Source organism: Homarus americanus, unplaced genomic scaffold, assembly GCF_018991925.1.
Source record: "Homarus americanus isolate GMGI-L3 unplaced genomic scaffold, GMGI_Hamer_2.0 scaffold36849, whole genome shotgun sequence".
NCBI classification, from domain to species: Eukaryota; Metazoa; Arthropoda; class Malacostraca; order Decapoda; family Nephropidae; genus Homarus; species Homarus americanus.
Genome location: NW_024724075.1, coordinates 27,213 through 46,804, shown reverse-complemented (window position 1 = coordinate 46,804; position 19,592 = coordinate 27,213). Strand labels below are relative to the sequence as shown.

At 37.5% G+C, this 19,592-nt stretch overlaps 1 protein-coding gene and 1 long non-coding RNA gene across 5 annotated transcripts in view; one reads left to right on the top strand and one right to left on the bottom strand.

Annotated features, from left to right (window-relative positions):
- Positions 1 to 749: 749 nt before the first annotated feature.
- Positions 750 to 13,176, bottom strand: LOC121864017 (serine beta-lactamase-like protein LACTB, mitochondrial). 4 transcript variants are annotated; one of them, XM_042362894.1, is made up of 8 exons: positions 12,960 to 13,176; positions 10,808 to 10,894; positions 9,572 to 10,185; positions 9,038 to 9,228; positions 7,794 to 8,256; positions 5,298 to 5,463; positions 3,019 to 3,173; positions 750 to 2,783 (listed from the first exon to the last, which is right to left on the bottom strand). In XM_042362894.1, the coding sequence occupies exons 2-8, from the start codon at positions 10,879 to 10,881 to the stop codon at positions 2,437 to 2,439; spliced, it is 2,010 nt and encodes a 669-aa protein (XP_042218828.1). In that variant the 5' UTR covers positions 10,882 to 10,894; positions 12,960 to 13,176; the 3' UTR covers positions 750 to 2,436. The 4 variants fall into 4 exon arrangements, with proteins under 4 accessions (XP_042218828.1, XP_042218827.1, XP_042218829.1 ...); XM_042362893.1 differs by having other exon boundaries at positions 12,964 to 13,176; XM_042362895.1 differs by having other exon boundaries at positions 12,975 to 13,176.
- The window catches only part of LOC121864019, a 33,027-nt gene continuing 26,609 nt past the window's right edge, over positions 13,175 to 19,592 (top strand). The window contains exon 1 of the long non-coding RNA XR_006088534.1: positions 13,175 to 13,320. This is a non-coding gene — a long non-coding RNA (uncharacterized LOC121864019). The remainder of the gene's footprint in view (positions 13,321 to 19,592) is intronic.

Here is a 19,592-nt window from a genome sequence, read left to right as displayed (position 1 = left end):
GTTGGTAAACAGTGGGGCAGTTATTTGAGGAACACTAAAGAGCTTAATGTAAAAAATTGCAACACTTTTAGATAATTATTTTATTCTTATACAGTACTGTACTATATATTTATTGAAAAATATTTATATAAGAATATAAGAACATTAGCAATAGCAAATAGTGCATAAGCAAAATATCCAAAGTGTAGAGGCAAAGACCTAGATGGAAGGATACACTAGATGTGAAGAGGATAGACATTACAAAAGGAAGAGTGTGCATTAACAACTGAAAAATTTGGTGTAGAGGTTTTTGGGGAAGGACATGGTGCTGATGGATGATGCTGGCTTGTGTGAAGCGACAGTAGAAAACTAGATTTTGAGCATTGAAGAAGATATAGTAATTATCATAGCAGAATACTATACAGGTACTCCTTGACTTACAATCGCCGCAGTCGTAAAATTTTTTTTTCAAATTACGTATTTTCGAGTCACGACATTTGTGATCGCTCTGTGTACTGACAAAATTTCCGTTTGTAATTCCCTTTAAAATGGCTAGCAAGCATAAAAGTGAGAGTTCCCGTGGTGCTGAGAAGAATAAGAAACACCCATTTTAGATTTTCTATGTATTATTTTTGCATTTTCGACTTACGACCAAGTCGACTTACGACCTGGTCGTCGGTCCCAAACCCCCGTCGTAAATCGGAGACTGACTGTACAGTATATATTTTTGAGCAGTAAGAATAAATGATGACAATGAATGAAAGAAAATATAAGTGTAAATTACAATAATTAATTTTTGGTGATCTTACATTAATAAGGAGAAGAATTATTTTTTTTTGTCACTAGAATAAGGCACATCATCATCCTGAGGGAACAATATTCTGAAAAGCTATTCTTTCTTAACAAAAAGCTAATGTGCTGCAGCTGTGCAAACTTGGGGTGTAATAAAGGATTGGGATAAAAGCAGATGGATATCGTTGGGACTTTTAGTAGAGGGTAACACTGTAAGCGAATAAGGCAGGTAGTGAGAAAAAATATTAGCAAGTGTGGGTAGAGTGTCTGCTTTTAAAACAGTCCACCCTGTGCCATGGGTAGAAAGAGCTTACAAGATGTTAATAGCATGCTCACAAGGTTGTATGGTGCAATTCATTTTGTTGACAAATTTCTTCTGATTACTCTGGTAACTCTTTGGTCAACTCACTTTCATAATAACTCAAAATATTAACAACTCCCTCAGCACATCAATAAAACTTATACATATTGTACAGAATCTGTTATATTTTACACAATTTAAATGTGTACACTATATATTTATATTTTTTAATTTTATTTTATATTAAATGTATGTACAGTCAGCAAAAAATATTCTGCACCCCTTGGTCTGATGGCTTCTGCAACGATCACTGACTGAGGCCATGTTAATATGGTAAGGTTGGTATTTCTGGTTGTGTGATGCATTGTATAACCAGTATGATGTATTTTTTATATCATATACCATAGTTAATACAGAGACATTAACAGGAATCGCCCACGTAAATGAGTGTTTTCAGAATTCTTGGTCCGGTATGTCATATTGTATAACACCATAAAGGTGCAGAATTTTTTTTGTTGACTGTACAAAAGTTAAATCTAACATCCTGTACACAGCTCCCTACCACTGCAGGGTAGAAGAATTAGGAGCCCTAACAAGACTAGACTGTATGTACCATCAACAGAAATGTCCCTCACACCCTAATTATGTCTGTATTACAATCATTCTTACATTATTTTTTTTTCATTGACTGAGGTTCAAAGAACATTATTTAGTTAAGGTAGTTTCAGTACAATTTCAGTGCCATTTTGGTTGACATCTTTGTATTGTAACTGAAGGGGGACAATTAGGTGCATCCTGTACTTAAATCTTCAGTTTGGAGAGAATTTTATTGGAAGAACGATCAGAACCTAAGACCTGGTCATCAGATAAAATTTGTACCCCACAGCTTGGAACTCCAAAATATTACTGTAATAATTAAAATATACCGTTCCACTCTTTAAAAAATCTAATTTGTAACTTAATTATTAGGAAAGCAAACTATTGTATTCTGAGACTAAGAGTTCATAAAATGGTATTAAGTTACTTGGGGATTTTATCATCATCAGACGTCTACAAGAAGTTGACAATTTACACGCGTGCTTAATGAATTGCAATTTATATTCCATATACAGTACTGTATTGTATTGTAATTAGCATAAATTTATAATGCTATTTTTTCTTCTTCAAATACTGTATTACTTGACAATATAATTTACATGAAATACCTGTATCTGAAAACTGTACAGTGTTATTGTAATATGCATACTTTAGGTTCCCTACAACCAAGATCCATTTGTTTGTTATAAAATACAGTTTGGTTTATATTATGAAAAATTAAATCTTTAGATGACTGCCCATATGCATGTCCTAAATATCTAAAAATGTTACTGAATATTCTCAAAAAGTTTAGCAATCTGCAGTGCTTCGTTCTTCAAGCGAACACCCTGCATGTTGGTGATTATTGCAACAACAACCCCTTTAGGGGGAGTCCCATGCTCTTTGCTGCTGTAATCTTGCTTGGGCAGAACCAGGAGGCAACTACTGGCCCCTACTGCCCCTCCTGAATGAGAAGCATGACGTCGAGAACTTCGACAAAATCCACATAAATATTTGTCTTCTGCAGCGCCCCAACCCATTCCATAGCCGCTACCAAGGGGCCCGGTGCCCTTCACTGGTGTCCAGAGATCTCGCATGGTTGATACCTTCAAGATCCCTGGCACACTTTGGGTACCTGACAAAGTAATTCAAATACTGGTATAGGTATTACAACTTTCTTTACTGTACTTCCTGATAAAAAATAAAATAAAATATGGTTAGTATCATAAACAAAGGTCAAACTATCAACCTCAGCAAAAGATCCTCTAAGAAGAAATTTGCAATGAAATTCCGTAGGTGGAACTGATATTTAAGGGAAAGGAAGAAGAGAAATTAGTTTAACGAGAATTTATCCAAAGATATAAACAAACCATCGTCACTGTTGTGTTGGCTTGCATACAGCATGATATTTCCAAACTTGCTGAGGTCATGAACTGTAGAGAGGAATCCACCACCGGCCCACTTATAAGAGTTGTCTATGTATGCGGCGTTCATCAGCTTTCCATGTACGTCACGAACATAGTTCCTTAACAAAGAAAAACCAAGTACTGTATGATATAAACTTTTACCATGTCTGAATAAATACTGAATTAACCAAGTACTGTAGGTAAATAATGAAATACAGTAGTACAGTAACTTCCACACTAGAATACACAACTAGACATTGCTGATGAATGTGTAATACAGTACATTCTTTTTTAGCAAGGTAACAACTTCCACCAGATGGAGTCTTTTTGAAGGTTGTGACTGACCAAAAGAGACTGTAGCTCTGGGAATTATCAGGAGAAACATATAATGTACAGAGGAAATTACTTAATATCACCTCACAAAGTATCGTAACTCACTCTGTGTAACTAATTTCTGAAAACAATAGTGTGTCAAATCGCCTTTATTGTACAACCTTGTTTTAATCTTAATCTTGTTTACTAGGTTAATGAGATATTAACCCAACATCAGACAAGGTGATGTCATGCACCTTAATCCAGTTGTCTGATATCCTGTGGCAGCTTAACATGGTAATCTGAGGTCATTGGGTGATGCTCGATATAACGAGCTGTGTTACCTTGTGCCACCCTACATCTGTGAAGAGCTTGTAAATAATGTCAGAATAAAACAAATATGTAGTGTCCCAAGCATTATATTTCTTTATAAAAAAATCTATTAATATGAAACTAATTACTCCTTGAGCAACAATATACTGTACAAGTAAAGACTGTAAAAGCTTTATACAGTACTGTATAGAGTAATGATATGAAGGAGAATACAGTACAGTACAGGTAATTGTAGTACAGGTTGTACCTCTCTAGTCCGGCAACCTCGGGACCTGACCGGTGCCGGACCATGGAAATTCACCCTTTTCCTGGATAGATAGTGATTTGTACTTATGCCTGGAAGCACTAGCACCACTTTCTCTGCATCATGGTCTCTTTGAAGACATATTGAAGGGTTAAATGTCGTATAGTAGCTTCTCAAATTTCGCGAGTTTTTAATTCTTAACGTATTTTATTGGAACACACAAAAAAATAAATAAATAACAATTCTGACGGCGGAAACTTGAATTTCGACGGGTTTGAACGGCTCGCCAACGTGCAGACGACGTGCATAATCGTGTAAACAGCGTCATTTCTCTAATGTACAAAAGATTCATTATTGTTTATTAATGTTTATGTGTGCAAAATGAGCAATACAATTCATTAATAATACGTAGAATATTAAAACACACGAGGAAATGATACAGCATTGTATTCGTTGATTACAAAACCAGTGACTGACTGGTTCTACATATAAAACTGAAGAAAATAAGACCTTGGTTGTAGCTGTAGTAAAATTAATATGGTTGTTTTAAGTAATGTTATTTAATGTTAATAAATGGAACAATAGAAGTAGCTAACGATAATGGTAAAGAAAAAAGAGAGATCGCATATGTAAGTGCGCATGCGCACACGTGAAAACATATCATCATTACTTTACATAAGAACATGAAAGCAACACTTATTTACTGTTCATATATATTTTAATTAATGTTTCTGAATTTGTTTTTATTGAATTAATGTACGTGTGTGCAAAATTAACAATACAATTTATTAATAATACGTGGAATATTAGAGGAGACGAGACGGCTGCCGGCATTGTTTATAATGATAATGAGGATTATTATCTGATAATTACCTACAATGAACAATATATCCGATGGATTGAAGAAAAAGGAGACTACTCGTATAAGCACATGTGAAAATATATCGTCATTACTCTAAGTATACATAAGAATATGAAAGCAACACTTATTTACTGCTCATATATATTGAAGGGTTAAAATGTTGTACCTGTATAGACAAGCAGAGAGAGAGAGAGAGAGAGAGAGAGAGAGAGAGAGAGAGAGAGCAGCCTAACTGCCGATGTAAACAGAAATCTTAATTTCACGCTTTTTAAGGATTAGCCCACCCGGAATAGGTCACTGACCCACGCTAGGGCCTGAGGGGCAAAATTTAATACTCCTGTAATAATAATAATAATTCAGATAAGTAAAAAAAAAAAAAAAAAAGCTGCTTATCTACCTATTGGACAAACTAAAATCGTTCCATACCACAGAATGCCGGACTAGAGAGGTACAACCTGTACTGGGTAAATAAATGCCGTAGTTTTGCCTTACCTGGATCTATTATAAATAATGGGATTATTTTTGTCAAGGTATGTATTATCCATCCCAAGGACATAAAAGAGACCAGTAATGACTTCAGTAAACGGTTTCCCGGAAGCAGCCTCCACCACGCCACTCACGACCGTCCATCCATGAGTTGTGTAATGGTAACCTGAACCTACAAGTTGAAGGCTGATTAATAACTCATTCATTTACCATACTGTACATAATGGAGAGAACATATAAATTTTTTATATGTAGCACCTAATGCCAAATTGCTAAAATCTTTGATACAGTAACTTCTTTGTTTATCTAATTTTAGTTTCTGATAGCTCTTATAAGAAGATTCAACTTATCAAAGAGTCAGGTAAACATTCAAGTAGAGTACAGTTCAGTATATATGATTAAAACTATTGATCAAAGAAATGCTCTCAATTTTAATAAAAAATATATATTACTGTACAGTATGTGAAAATGTGTAGAGGGTATAATTATTGGTAGATGATACTGCAGTTTATAATACTGTACACTAAACACATGAAATAACTCACATGATATAGAGAGAGAGACAAACTTCAGATGTAAGATATACCAACATGTGTAGGCAGTACTGTACTGATGGGTTGCTAAATAATATACATCACAATATTACTTAAATTTCAATATCGTATCATTCTCATAGTAAACTTTGAATCGTGCGTTGTCATCTGTTACTACGGTCTCACTATATTAACATGCCTTTTCCCCATAATCCAACTAGGTAGAAGGCTTGGAATTTCACAGTGGCTATAAATATCCTTGCCCTAAGAATACCACACATTCATACATCCTGTTCACAGCCAGTGTTCTGTGACCTCATTCTACTTTAGTTGTTAAACATTTTTCAATGTGGTCCCTCCGTTAATGAACTCAATCCGTTCCAGCAGGTTGTTCGTTAACCGAAACCATTGTTTCAATGGGTTTTTGGGTAATTGGTTCCAGCTCACCGAAAATTGCCTAAATTCAACAAAAAAGGTAGAAAAGTACACTTACTTTGAGGTGTGTATGTAGAAGGCTCCTGGATGATGATGATGATGATGATGGGAATTAGAATGGGGGTGGAGGAGAAGGAAGAAAAAGGCATTGGGGTGGAAGAGAAGTCACCCCATGGTGCCATTTCACCCATAAAATTTTAGTTCTCTTGGTGTATTTCAAGATTATTTTCTTTAAGTCAACACTGCACTGCATTATATATTGTCAATATGTAAAATATATTTCAAAATGACCAATAATTTGCTTGGAAACACAGAAAAAAAGCATTTAGTTGAAGAGAGTCTCAAGCAAGATGTTACCTCCAGTGAAAACAGAGAGAGACTAACTCCTGTTTGCTGTGTTAAGAGACTGGATGCCGCGCATTAAACTAGTCACTTTACCTTCAATTATGTTCAATAATTGTTAAAATGACTAAAAAATTGAATATTAAACTTTTAAAATTATTGAATAGTATAAACTTCTTGATATTTACTAAAATAGTAAGGAATTTAAGCCCTAGAACCGATTAATGTATTGGCGGACTGATACTAAAGCTGGTTGCCCGGCCAGTGCAAGCGAAAACATGTTGAGGTCGGTTCGTAAGAAATTCGTTAACCGAATTTTTGTTCGTTAACAGAATTGAAGATTCTTATGGAAGGCAGTTCGTTAACCGAAATTTCGTTAACCGAGGGATCACTGTAATTTCCACTCCAGGCTTAGTTACTGTCTTTTTCCACTACTTTACTGCTTGCCTGAGAAGCTTCCAATCACACCTGCCCCTGCATACACCCATGGCTACCTACATGCTGTTGACAAATACATCACAGCCAAATATCACAGTTTTTCTTCACCTCAGCACTTACTTCCACACTTATACCTTCCTCATATGTTTATTCCTTCATCTTGTCCATCCACATCTTCCCACATGCCTATTCTGACTTTCCTCTATCATGCTTTTTCCAATTTTTGCCTCTATCATTACTCACTCTTATTACTTCTTACATACTTTTCTACCTCCATTCTCTTATTATATTTTTTAGTTCCTCAATTCTCTTGTTTAGAGCTGCTACATGTACTGTAGTACTTTGAAATGTAATTTCAGTTAACTGTGCTTCAGTTAACAGCATATGTTGTACTGTCAAGTTACTGAATCTATTGAGTAATAAGAAAAACTGTGACTTCTTCCCAGTCTATCTGTCTATTGTCTATCAAAAATTCTAAAATCTGTTTGTACAATATTGACTTTGTATAGTACCTAACTACTTGCACAATGGTATCCAACACCCATATCTCTTCCATGCCCCTACAACTGTTTTTTATTACCAAGGCACTCCTAGTTGATATACGTATCTTTCAAGTGTGATACATACGACTTCCGTGTGTCAAGTATTTTGGTAAATTACGGGGTACCTCAATCAGACATACAGTACAATACTTACATACATTTTGACTTTACTGGAATAGAATCACTAATGTTACATGTGACTTTAGACCCACCAGGTTTGAAGAAGAGCTCATCATTTTGAAACAGTTCCAATGCCTCCTGAATGGTGTCAAATTCTTCCTTAATATAATATTCCTCCATGTTAAATTCATTCTCTTCCTCCGCTTTTTCAATCATTTTCCTTCTTTTGTTGGCTTTTGCTCTTATGATTTTGTATAGCTCCATTCTTTTGCGATCAGTTACTGATATACAATTTCCACTCTTCTCATCTCCATTCTGTTTGTTGTCTGAGAACTCTTTTTCACTTTTAACTTCTTCTGCACTAATGGCGACTGCTTTTTCATCTTGTATTTTTTCATTCGTCTCGTCTTTCTCCTCTATTGCTTTCTTTGACACTTTGTTTACATTTTCTTTGTTTTTATTCTGTTCCTCCTTTTCCTTTTTATTCGGATCTTTCAGTTTGTAATGTCGAATCCCTGACTGATGGCTGATAAGCTGTCTGGTTGTTATGGTCACCTGGAGAAGACAAGATCTGATTGCAACTTTTCATCTAACCTCTTACTATTATGTATCCAACTGTGCCCTTAATATCTTTCTGTTTTACATTTATCTCATTCATAAACACCTGCCTGATCTATATCTTACTGTACCCTAAACACCTTCCTGTTGTACATCTGACTGTGTTCTAAATATCTTCTGGTTATACAACAAAGTGCCTCATTAACACCTTCAGTCAAATCCCAGGTTTACTAATGCTCACTTGTGTATGCTCCTCCACACTGACAAACATCTAACATACAGTACTCACTCACTCTTACCTTACCACCTTACCTTCTTGAGTCAGTTTCTGTTCTGTATCTGTATATCTAAATCAAATCATATTCTCATATTAGGGTACTGTATACAGACCAATGTGCTGAATATCTTATACTGTACTAGATATAAGAAAAACTGGTTGTGTTGCAACTAAAGGATATTATGTCACCATAGAAAGGCTCCAAAATACTTTCAATAAATAACCTTTGTTAAAAAGACACATACACATGCATGTAAGTATGCATGCATGAAGGTACCTCTCTCCCACATACGCACACCATTCTATACCCTTTACTATGATAGTTACCTTACATAAGCCACATTAAAAACATTAAGCTATTTCCTTTAAACCCTCACTGTATTAGTTTCTATTAAACAAAACTTTTCCCTTTTTTTATCTCACTTCTTTAAAAAAACAATATAATCTACAATGAATGGATGCACCTAATTAACAATTCATACATCTACCTTTGTGTCTTACCTCCTCACCATTGTAGGTTTTGACAGGGAAACTTGGAATATATTTCTGAATTGGAGCATCAAGATCCAGTTTCCCTGCTTCCCATAATTTAGCAACGGCAGTCATGGTCAGAGGCTTGCTGATGCTGGCTATACGCATCACAGTATCTGGTGAGCACCGAACATGGTTCTCAAGATCAGCAAAGCCAAAACCTGAAAAGAATTACCGTAAATAGTATCTATAATTGTAGAATCCCCCAACCACTTGGTGTAGGTTAGGTTATAATCCACACCATTTTAATATTTTAGAGGATTTTATAATCATTCCACATAAATTATATCTGTATGTCTGAGAAGGTTTCGTTTCCATACATAAATATAAAAAAATTTAACTTGTATAATTTAGTTTAAGATGCATTTCTTTCGATAGTTATTATTAATACATACAGGGTACTCATTTCTTAAAAATGAACCAGACATATGCAGAGGTTGAGCATAACTATTCCTGCTCTAAAATGTCACAAATACTGTAGGCTGACAAGTTAGAATAACATACCATCTGCCCAAACTGTCTTGCCATCCACGGACACTGATATAACTAGGCCTGGTGCCCCAGCCTCCTCCATAACACGTTTCAATAGCTGACGAGATTTCCTCACTGTCTTCTGTAGATCACTCAATTTTTCTTTTTGAACAGAACCAATAATTGCTGCAGTGCTGAAAGCTTTTGGACTATTTTGAACATTGGCAGTGTCTTCTTCAGAGGATTCTTGAGTCCGGGGGTCATATTTCTCTGTGCCGGCAACATCTCGACCAACTGAATGAATTTCCTGACTGTCCAAGAGTTCTTCAACTGAGACACTAGTTTTTGTAGAAGCTTTTGGTGAATTAGGAGGCAAGTCTTTATCAATTATATCTTCTCCTTGGCTCTTACATAGAGCAGAGCCCATACCAAGGGCAGCTGCAGTCCCCACAATTCCAAAAAGCATTCCCGCTTGATTACTATGAGTAAACCGTTGTCTTTGTTTGTGCTGTTCATCTTGTTCATAACTCTTCTTAACTAGATAAGGATTGATATTACTTGACTTGTGATTGGAAGATTCCTGAGTTCCTCTAGATGGATGCTGTTGATGTATGTAGCAACCTTGGACGATTGCAGAACCTGCAGGCCTGTCAACATGAAATGTTCTGACAAAAATTTATCAATGTAAGATAATTTATGTCAGTTAAAAAAGTAATCTGACAACACATTTCTCATTTATTTTTTAACTAGGATTTTATTACTAAATGAATATGGAATAGACTGGTTATTCTATAATCTTGATATCCTGTAGTCAATGAAGAATGTTATTGCTGTACTTTAATTATGAAAGGATGAAGACATGACCCAAACTTACCCACCTCCCCATAAACCTTCTTTCATTTCAGGGAATGTGAATGGTTATCAAACTTTGTGCCTGACAACTCCAACTATAACTAAGTAGGTTCAAAGTAATAAAAAGTTTCACAGATTATTATTACTCATGGGTTAATATGGGACAGTGCAATGATTAATTATGTAGCTGGGTTTAAAGTATAATGTGTATCAGTAATATTGACTACAAAAATGTCAGACACTAGTCAAAATAGTTAAATGGATGTAGAGTACAGTATAGGTAACATTTACAAGAGCAGAGGACTGTCTTAAGAGGTTATGTCCTCACCCTTCCTCAGGTAATAAATGAAACTTTACAAATAATTTTTTTTTTAGTACAAGTAGCTATTTGAAATTCACAGAAAAGATTTATCTCACCTGCAGATCCTGGTAGATTGAAACCCACGCCTCCCATAATGCCCGACGTTCCATTTGCAGATGGTGTGGAACATCTTTTATTGATTTCTGAAAGTATAAAAACTTTAGGTAAATGACTGTAGCAAACATATATAGTATCTTCAAAACATTACAACTTCACACAAAAAATTGGTAGCATTATTAAGTTTTTATTGTGATTAGAGGTTTATGAATTATACAGTTCAGGTACAGTGAATTATTGATTCTCATTCATTTGAATCAGTGATATATTATTCTTCAAAAACTTTCTCTATATTATTTATGTTTGCTTTCCATACAAGTCCATATTTCCTTACTAATATATACTGTACAGTCAGCCTCTTCTAACGTGCATATTCAGAAATGGATTCCCTTTGCTAGTGTTGTTTCGCCTATGGCCTTCAAACAAAGGTTATCAGACACAAATCAAACCAAGACGGTACCAATGCTAACCGTGTTCAATATTCTCAATGTGTAACAATGACTAGCAAAAAATTCAATTTGTCTCCACTCCTATATAATTTATCCCATAACCTAACCAAAGTGTCCAGGGTGTCATCTAGTGTGATCCTACCAAACATCACAGGTTTTTTCTTGGTAATCCAGTCTCCTTCTAACACTGGACATTGAGGGTCATACCAAAGTAATAAAGAACAAACCAACCAACTGCCTGAACAGTTAGTAAGCTGATAAGTGGTGAAATGATAATGTAAAATAACTGGGAATGAAAAGCACACATGATAGGTTAGGTTAAGCCAGTCTGTAGTTAAGAACAGAGGAAACTGCAGTGAACCTATTGGCCTATACTGGGCAGTCCCATTTACACCCAACCCCTATTGCTCATATATCCATCCAACCTATGTTTGAAGCTATCCAGCATATTCGAGTTAATGATGATATTTGGTAACTTGTTCCACTCGTCCACTACTCTATTTCGAAACCAATATTTACCTATTTTGCGCCTAAATCTAAATTTGTCTAATTTAAAACCATTGTTACGAGTTCGCTCCTGGTTGGATAGTTTGAGTACCTTTGTAATGTCCCCTTTGTTTAGCCCTGCCTTCCATTTATGCACCTCCATCATATTGCCCCTCACTCTACGTCTCTCAAGGGAGTGAAAATTAAGACGCTTTAACCTGTCTCTGTACTCAAGGTTCCTAATGCCCGGGATTAGTCTTGTCATTCTCCTCTGAATTCTTTCCAAGGATTCTATATCCATTCTGTAATACAGTGACCAGAATTGAACTGCATAATCCAAGTGAGGTCTCACAAGAGCAAGATATAGTTTTAGGATGACCTCGCTAGTCTTGTAACTAACACTCCTCTGTATGAACCCAAGTACTTTATTAGCCTTGTTTCGAGCAAAAACACATTGTTTACTTGGCTTAAGGTTCCTACTTATCATTACTCCTAAATCTTTCTCGCAGTCGGATTTCTCAATAACATCATTGTTCATCTAGTATCTGGTTTCCCTGTTTACATCTCCTACACTAAGTACTTTACATTTGTCCACATTGAATTTCATCTGCCATTTTCCAGACCATTCAAAAAATTTGTATAGATCTTCCTGTAGTTTTGCGGAGTCATCGTCAGATTTAATTACACGCCCTATTTTAGTGTCATCAGCAAATTTACTTATGTTGCTGTCTACGCCGATATCTATGTCGTTTATGTATATAATAAATAATAATGGTCCAAGTACTGAGCCTTGGGGAACTACACTAGTTAATGCTCACTAGCTGTTTCTTGTCCTGTAACCACGCCCTAATCCATTTTAGAATACGTATCTTAATTTTAGTAAGCCCTTCGAGACAATGCATTATTACTAAAATGCAATCATTACCTACAAACAACAAAGCTTCTGCATAAAATTCACCCCCGTTATATATATAAATACGTAAAACCTTTTAGTATTTTTTTAATTATCTACACAAGTATTTCACAACACATCCTAATTGGTTCTACATCTCACCAGAGGAAGTATGAAACAATGTCCTGCTCATGTAAGGTTGTACACTTCACCCTAACCACAAGTACGAGAGCTATTTGGTATTATAATTATATTTAACACCAAAGAACACCATAAGTACGAGAGCTATTACCGAAAAATAACAAATAAAATAACAAAACTTTCCTACTTGGACCAGACCAGATAATGCTGCTCCTCCACCAAGCCTCTGTGTTATCGTGTTTGTTTACAGTTATCAGCTGATCTACAGGTTCATGTCAGGGCTTCAAGCATCGGGATTTTCATTGGTTAGCCGCAGAGAGACTCCCTTCCTCTCGACCAATCACAATTCAACATAGGACATATTATCGTCTCCTGTTAAGTTTCAGGAGAACAATTGGCGCGCTGGGGGTGGAGGGTGTCGGCGTTGTGCATCTGGAGAGGAAAATAATTAAATTTCCCGTGTAGAACGATCTGTAGGTGTTTAATTTGGGTGAGGGAGTGATTATAAGATCATTCTGCTTTGCCATGAGCTCTGACAACTAAGGTAAGCCATTGTTTGCTTAAAATCAGTCGTTACAGTGTTTCCTGCTGTCACTTTCTTGTGCTGTGAGAGTTCGAGGCTCCTTGACACTTATAAAGGTGAGGAACGAGATACAACGGTAGGGTATCGTGATGAGGTGTAAGGAAAACAGACAATGTTGAAGAAAAGAGGGAGGGAGGGAGAGGGAGTAGATAGGAAAATTTGGTAGAGGAGAGAATGGAGGTTGAGGGAGTAAAGAAAGGAGGAAGCAGGAAGTTAATAATAGAAAAGAAAGAAGGGAAGCAATGAAGAGAAGAGAAACTATTGGATAGGGGAAAAATAAGTCAGTCATGAAAACACACTAAGTGACTTAAACCTAGACCTGGATCTGAGTAACCTCCCCCACTCCCCCAGATGACTACCTCGCCATTTTTTATCAGTTCTTATGGCGTATTAAATGGAAAACCTGCTGTTATCTGAAGTCGATCACCTGGAAATTAGATACCCCAGCTTATTTCACCTCATGATTAAACACCATAATGCTACCTGGGGGGGTTACGTTAGGTTACCATTAGGGTGTCTAATCATCAGGTGAAATAAACTAGGGTGTCTAATCTTCAGTTGATCCCCAGGCGCTTGTGTACGTTTTCTTGGGGCTAGTTTATTGTCCATCCCATAGTCATCCTATGAGCGGTAGTGCAAAAAGGATTACAGAACAGAGGTTACAAATGGTGTTTATAAGACCCCAGGGGTCAGGATATTATGGTGTTAAGTGTTAGAGTATTTTCAGTATATACTATGTATTATTAGCTACTACCAGGGGTGTAAAGCACTTGACTGTCAAACTAGGTCTTCCATATACTGTATTGGCACATCTTTGTTTACCTGGACTCTGTGTGTTTTACTCTATACACACATTGTTTACATGCATTATATACCTGGACTGACTAAGCACATTGTTTACCTGTACCGTCTATGTACAGAACACTGTACTTGCAGTGTCTTATTTAAATTGAAGTATACCTTTAATGTGTTATACACCAAGAATTCTGAACAACACTCATGATATGGAGTTTGTTGGCTACCAAGTAAAAATAACTTGGGTACACTTTATGTGGCGCTGCCGAGTGCCCTGGACATGACACTGAAAAAGCAGTCATAATCATTCTCACATCCAAAGTATCGTGCAGGAAGAGACAGTGTTTTAAAGATATGAAATTAGTATTTTTGTATAGGGTTTGGCATTAGGGATGAAATTGCGTGTTGCCTTGAAAATTGTGGTATTATAACCGAACCTAAACCAATCCGAATCCGAGTCCAGTAGATTCTCAGAATAGGCCTTCCCATGATGTTGCTGTTGTTATGATATTGTTACTGCGCTTCAACAAAGGTGTTTAAACACGAGGATTGTAATTACTGGACTGTACATTATTCTAACAACATTATAAAATATATGGGAGACAAAACTGTGTTAGATTTAGCATCTTAATTGCAGTTATTGTATGTTGCTGGAGGTCGCGCTCTCAGCAAAACAATGCATAATAAAACAATAACCCGGAAATGAACAGTGGAGAGAATTATCAACCGAGAGACGTGTTTGATGAGACTACAGGTTGTTATTTGTTAACTATATATAGTACCTAAAACTTAAATACTAACTTAACATAAAAAATCACGCTCATTATTTTTTAGAGGAAATTATATACTAACGTACGTACCTAAGCGTCAATTTATATGTGTGTGTGTGTGTGGGGGCAGCTTTCCTGGGATAATCACTCGGCTGAAAAGGTTGGCCAGCGATCGATGGTGTTCTTACGTAACCAGCTGCTGTAGGGAGTTCGTCAAGGTGCCTCTTGTCTACCTCGTCATGGTGCTTACGTGCTGTACATGTTCCCCCAGTTAGTGTACAGTCTGTGCTCTTTCCTGGTAATAAACTTGGTGGTTTTGTTTTAGTGTTACTGTTTTAATAGATAAGCTGTTCTGTTATGGTGCTTGGATGAAGGCTGTTTTATTAGCATGGATTGTTTTAGTGTTTTTTAGTATAAGGAATAAATTTTAAGTGTTTTAGTTTTAAAGTCAGGAATCTTAGATATAAAGTCTGTTTTAGTGTAAAGTTACGTCGTGTTAAGTATAAAGGGTGCGTGTTTAATGTAAAGTTGGTGTTTTTAAGGATAAATTCTGCGGCTGTGTAGTACTGGTCCCCTGTTGTCGTGTACCTAGACAATAGGTATGCAATCCTGAACAAACGACGGCGCCTGATTATTATTATTATTATACACGGTTATTTAAAGAGTCAAGCGTAAGTTCTTATCATTATCCTAAGCAGAGATCCATATTATGAAAGACTTCCACTACGCTATATAAACTGATGGTGTAATTGTACATAATATATTCATGACACTACTCTTGTTCTGAATTCGCAAAATATTCGGCCGTTAAATTATTTTTTCTCTCTTAATTGGGTATCAGTGAGCACATTTAGTGTTTATTTATATTTTAGATTATTAAGACAAAATATTTGCCAGCCCGGTTTCCTGTGCGAGTGTATAGTAATTACTACTGGGATGGAGAGTCGGGAGACGCCATATTGCCACACTGAGGCGAGGGTGACATTGTGATAGACTGGTCGCTTCATCTTTTAATTATACAGGATTATCTCGTTAATAAGAGGATTATCCGTCATTTTGAATATCAGTATAGCGGTAAAAACAAAAACCAAATCAACCTAACCTAATCTAACGCTATGGAAATGTTTCTTAAGTTAGGTAAGGTTAGAAAATAAACCGCGAATAGCGATATTAATAATTGCGGGATTAATAAAAAAAATATTGTTTTTAGTCACTCGTAATACATCCCAGGGATTATATTAATAAACATTTCGTCGAAAATCATCAGGAAGTAAATACTGTAACGCTGTTTTATTGTCTTTATCGGTCATTAGATTAACTCATTTTAAAATTTATCGTCTTGTAATTTACGTGTTTCCATCTGTGATATTGCATCTTTTGTTGCTAACCAGTTTGTGTGGTAATTGTACGTAGCAATCACAGGTCTTCAGGATCACTAGTTAAATTGTCAACAGATAGTTACGGCCAGATGGATTTTATAACGTAATTAAGATTTTAATTTCTATAAACATTTATTATTATTATTATTATTATTATTATTATTATTATTATTATTTTCATTTACACACACTGATGTAACATTTCATCTCGTAGGGGTGTACAGTATTATGTCTCCCTACCAATTCATAATAATTCCGGCCGTGATAATCTAGTTTTAATTATAGCAATTATCTTTCATTTTCCTTCCCTCATGATCAGGTCTAATTATAATTAATCTTTATGCCCTGGTCTGTAATTTTGCCGTGTATTAAGAAATGCCAAGCTGCTGGGGACGAAGTTTATTGTCGTTGGGAGTCTTGTGGTATGGTCAGATGGGCAGTGTTAGAAAAATGCCACGACCAAGGCCACTGACCCGTAAACTTAACCTAATCAAACTGAATCTTCCCTAATCTTATCCTATCTAACGTAACCTGACTTAACCTTACCTAACCTCATGATTTTAGGGGTATTTTGCAAAGACGGGCAATGATATGAGTTAATACCAAAAGATCGTATTCTTCATGTTATTGTGAATTTCTTATACAGGATTAGGTTAAAATACATTTGCTTAGGTTTGGATAGTTTCAGTTAGGTTAAATTAGGATAGATTAAGTTAGAATAGACAGTAGATTGGTTCATAAGGTTAAAAGAAAAAAGAAAAAAAATATTTATGTAAGGTTCTTCGTGGCAATTTTTTATATACCGGGTCACTTTACCGTAATTTGTGTGTTGTTAGTGGCCAAGCTTCTGACAGTGCCATGACCGAGACTCGTGTATCAGGGGTGCGCCTCGCGGGGAGTGGACAGGACTCGTTATGTTATATCGTAATTTAAAGACGGCTTTGTTGTTGCAGAGGTTTTGTGGTGTTGGAGGGTGATGTATCTATTGTGGTTGTGGTGGTGATTGTTGTGATTATGGTGAGTTGATTGTGTTTGATGGGGTCACGGGATCTGTTTTCCTTCTTGTGGTGTGGCGGAATCTTGATATAGTGTGATGATATTTACGTCTTGTGTTTTATATTTCTTGTGATTTCGCCGCCGCTTTCTTTTTCTTTCTTTTTTCTTTCTTCCTTTATTTCTTTATTTCTATCTAATTATCTATTACTCCCTTCCGCCGTAAACCGTATACAAGCTCCCCCTCCCTCCGTAGTGTTGTCTAACCATGGTGAGGGTGAGGAGGGGAGGGGAGGAAAGTACTTTGACCATACGACACAACTCTCCCCATCTCTCACTCCCTCTCCTCTCCCCTTCCCCACTTCTTCTTTCCCCCCTTCCCTCTTCCCCTCCCCCCGACTGGATCCACCATTGGTATACACAATTAATAAGACAGTATTGAGTGAGGGAGGGAGGGGTGGGAGGGGGGGGGGTAGAGAACGAAGGAGGGAGGGAAGAGGGGAAGGATAAATAAGGAAATTGAAGTGAATTAGTGTGATGAAAAGATGGAAGGATAATGAATCGTGTATATTAGTGTATAGGGAGTGTATATTAATGAATGTGTACAGTTTTTGTGGGTTCCTTGTGTATGGCGGTAATGTATGTCTGTGTGTATAGTGTGTGTTTATAGAATAATACACATTAGCTATTTTTATGTATGGTGCAGGAATGTATGGACGTGTGTGTGTGTGTGTGTGTGTGTGTGTGTGTGTGTGTGGAGTTTATTAATACAGTGTTGGTGAGTGTATGAATACTGAGACACGCCCACTACATGCTGTGTGTTGGAGGGGGTGGTAGGTGATGCTGGTGACGATTGTGGTAAGTGGTGGTAGCGGCGATGGTGGTTGTAGTAGTGGTGGTGGTAGTAGTGGTGGTGGTAGTAGTGGTGGTGGTGGTAGTAGTAGTAGTAGTAGTAGTAGTAGTAGTGGTGGTGGTAGTGTGGTGGTGGTGGTAGTAGTGGTGGTGGTGGTAGTAGTAGTAGTAGTAGTAGTGGTGGTGGTATCTCGTTTGTACACCATCCACTACCTTCCTATACACGTATATTATTACTATTGCACAAACTTACACCACCTTACACCTCGAGTAAATATTCTTGTTACCCCTTCATCCTCTGGTCACCTTCTCTCACTCCTCCTCCCAGTGCATTTCGTCATTAATTTTACTCAGTATTACGAACTCCCCGAGGCCTCTGTACACACACACACACACACACACACACACACACTGAACACACACATAATACACACACACACACACACACACACACACACACACACACACACACACACACACACACACACACACACAAGCTTAGAGGAAGATATCTGTGCTGTTTACGTTTCTGTGAGTGTGTTGACGACTACCTGTGACTTAGAGGCGGCCCTGGCTAGTGTCTGGTTTGTGGTGCGCTGTCACAACACCTCGTAAAACCCTTCATGACTATGCCTGAGTTTAATGGTGGAGAGGAAGAGTGAGTGTTGGGGGGGTGGTAAGGAGAGTGAGTGTTGGGGGTGGTAAGGAGAGAGTGTAGCGGGGGGTGGTAAGGAGAGGGAGTGTAGCGGGGGGGTTGGTAGGGAGAGGGTGTAGCGGGGGTGGTAGGAGAGGGGTGAAGTGGGGGGTGGTAGGGAGAGGGAGGTAGTGGGGGGTTGGTAGGAGAGGAGGTAGCGGGGGGTGGTAGGGAGAGGGAGGTGAAGGGGGTGGTAGAGAGAGGGAGTGTGAAGTGGGGGGGTGGTAGAGAGAGGGAGTGTTGGGGTGGTAGGAGAGAGAGGGGGTGGAGGGGGGGGGCAGTGAGTGAGGGTGGAAGGGAAAGGGAGGAAGAGTGTGGGTAAGGAGAGAGGGAGGATTAGAAAGAGAGTGAGGAGAGGGGTGATGGATGAGAGGGAGTCCTATCTCTTCTCCCTGTCTTACCTTTTTGATTTACGTGAGAGAGATTCCAATTCTTATCCGTCTCACCCTTTTGATGTGTGTGTGTGTGATGATCCCTGCAGGCCTGTGAGGATGCGAGTAATACCTTTACCGGGGTTCGAACTCAGGACTTGTAACACTTAAAAAACAGTTACCCTGATATCCTAACCACTCAGCCACTGCCTCAGTCACGTAAAGAGATTATACGTGTGTTGGATTATTCTCTCTCTCTCTCTCTCTCTCTCTCTCTCTCTCTCTCTCTCTCTCTCTCTTGGTCACCGGGACGCACTGGTTCATAACTGGTTGGCGCTGGCCTGCCCCATGACGCTAGACTCGCCGAGGGTCGAACCGG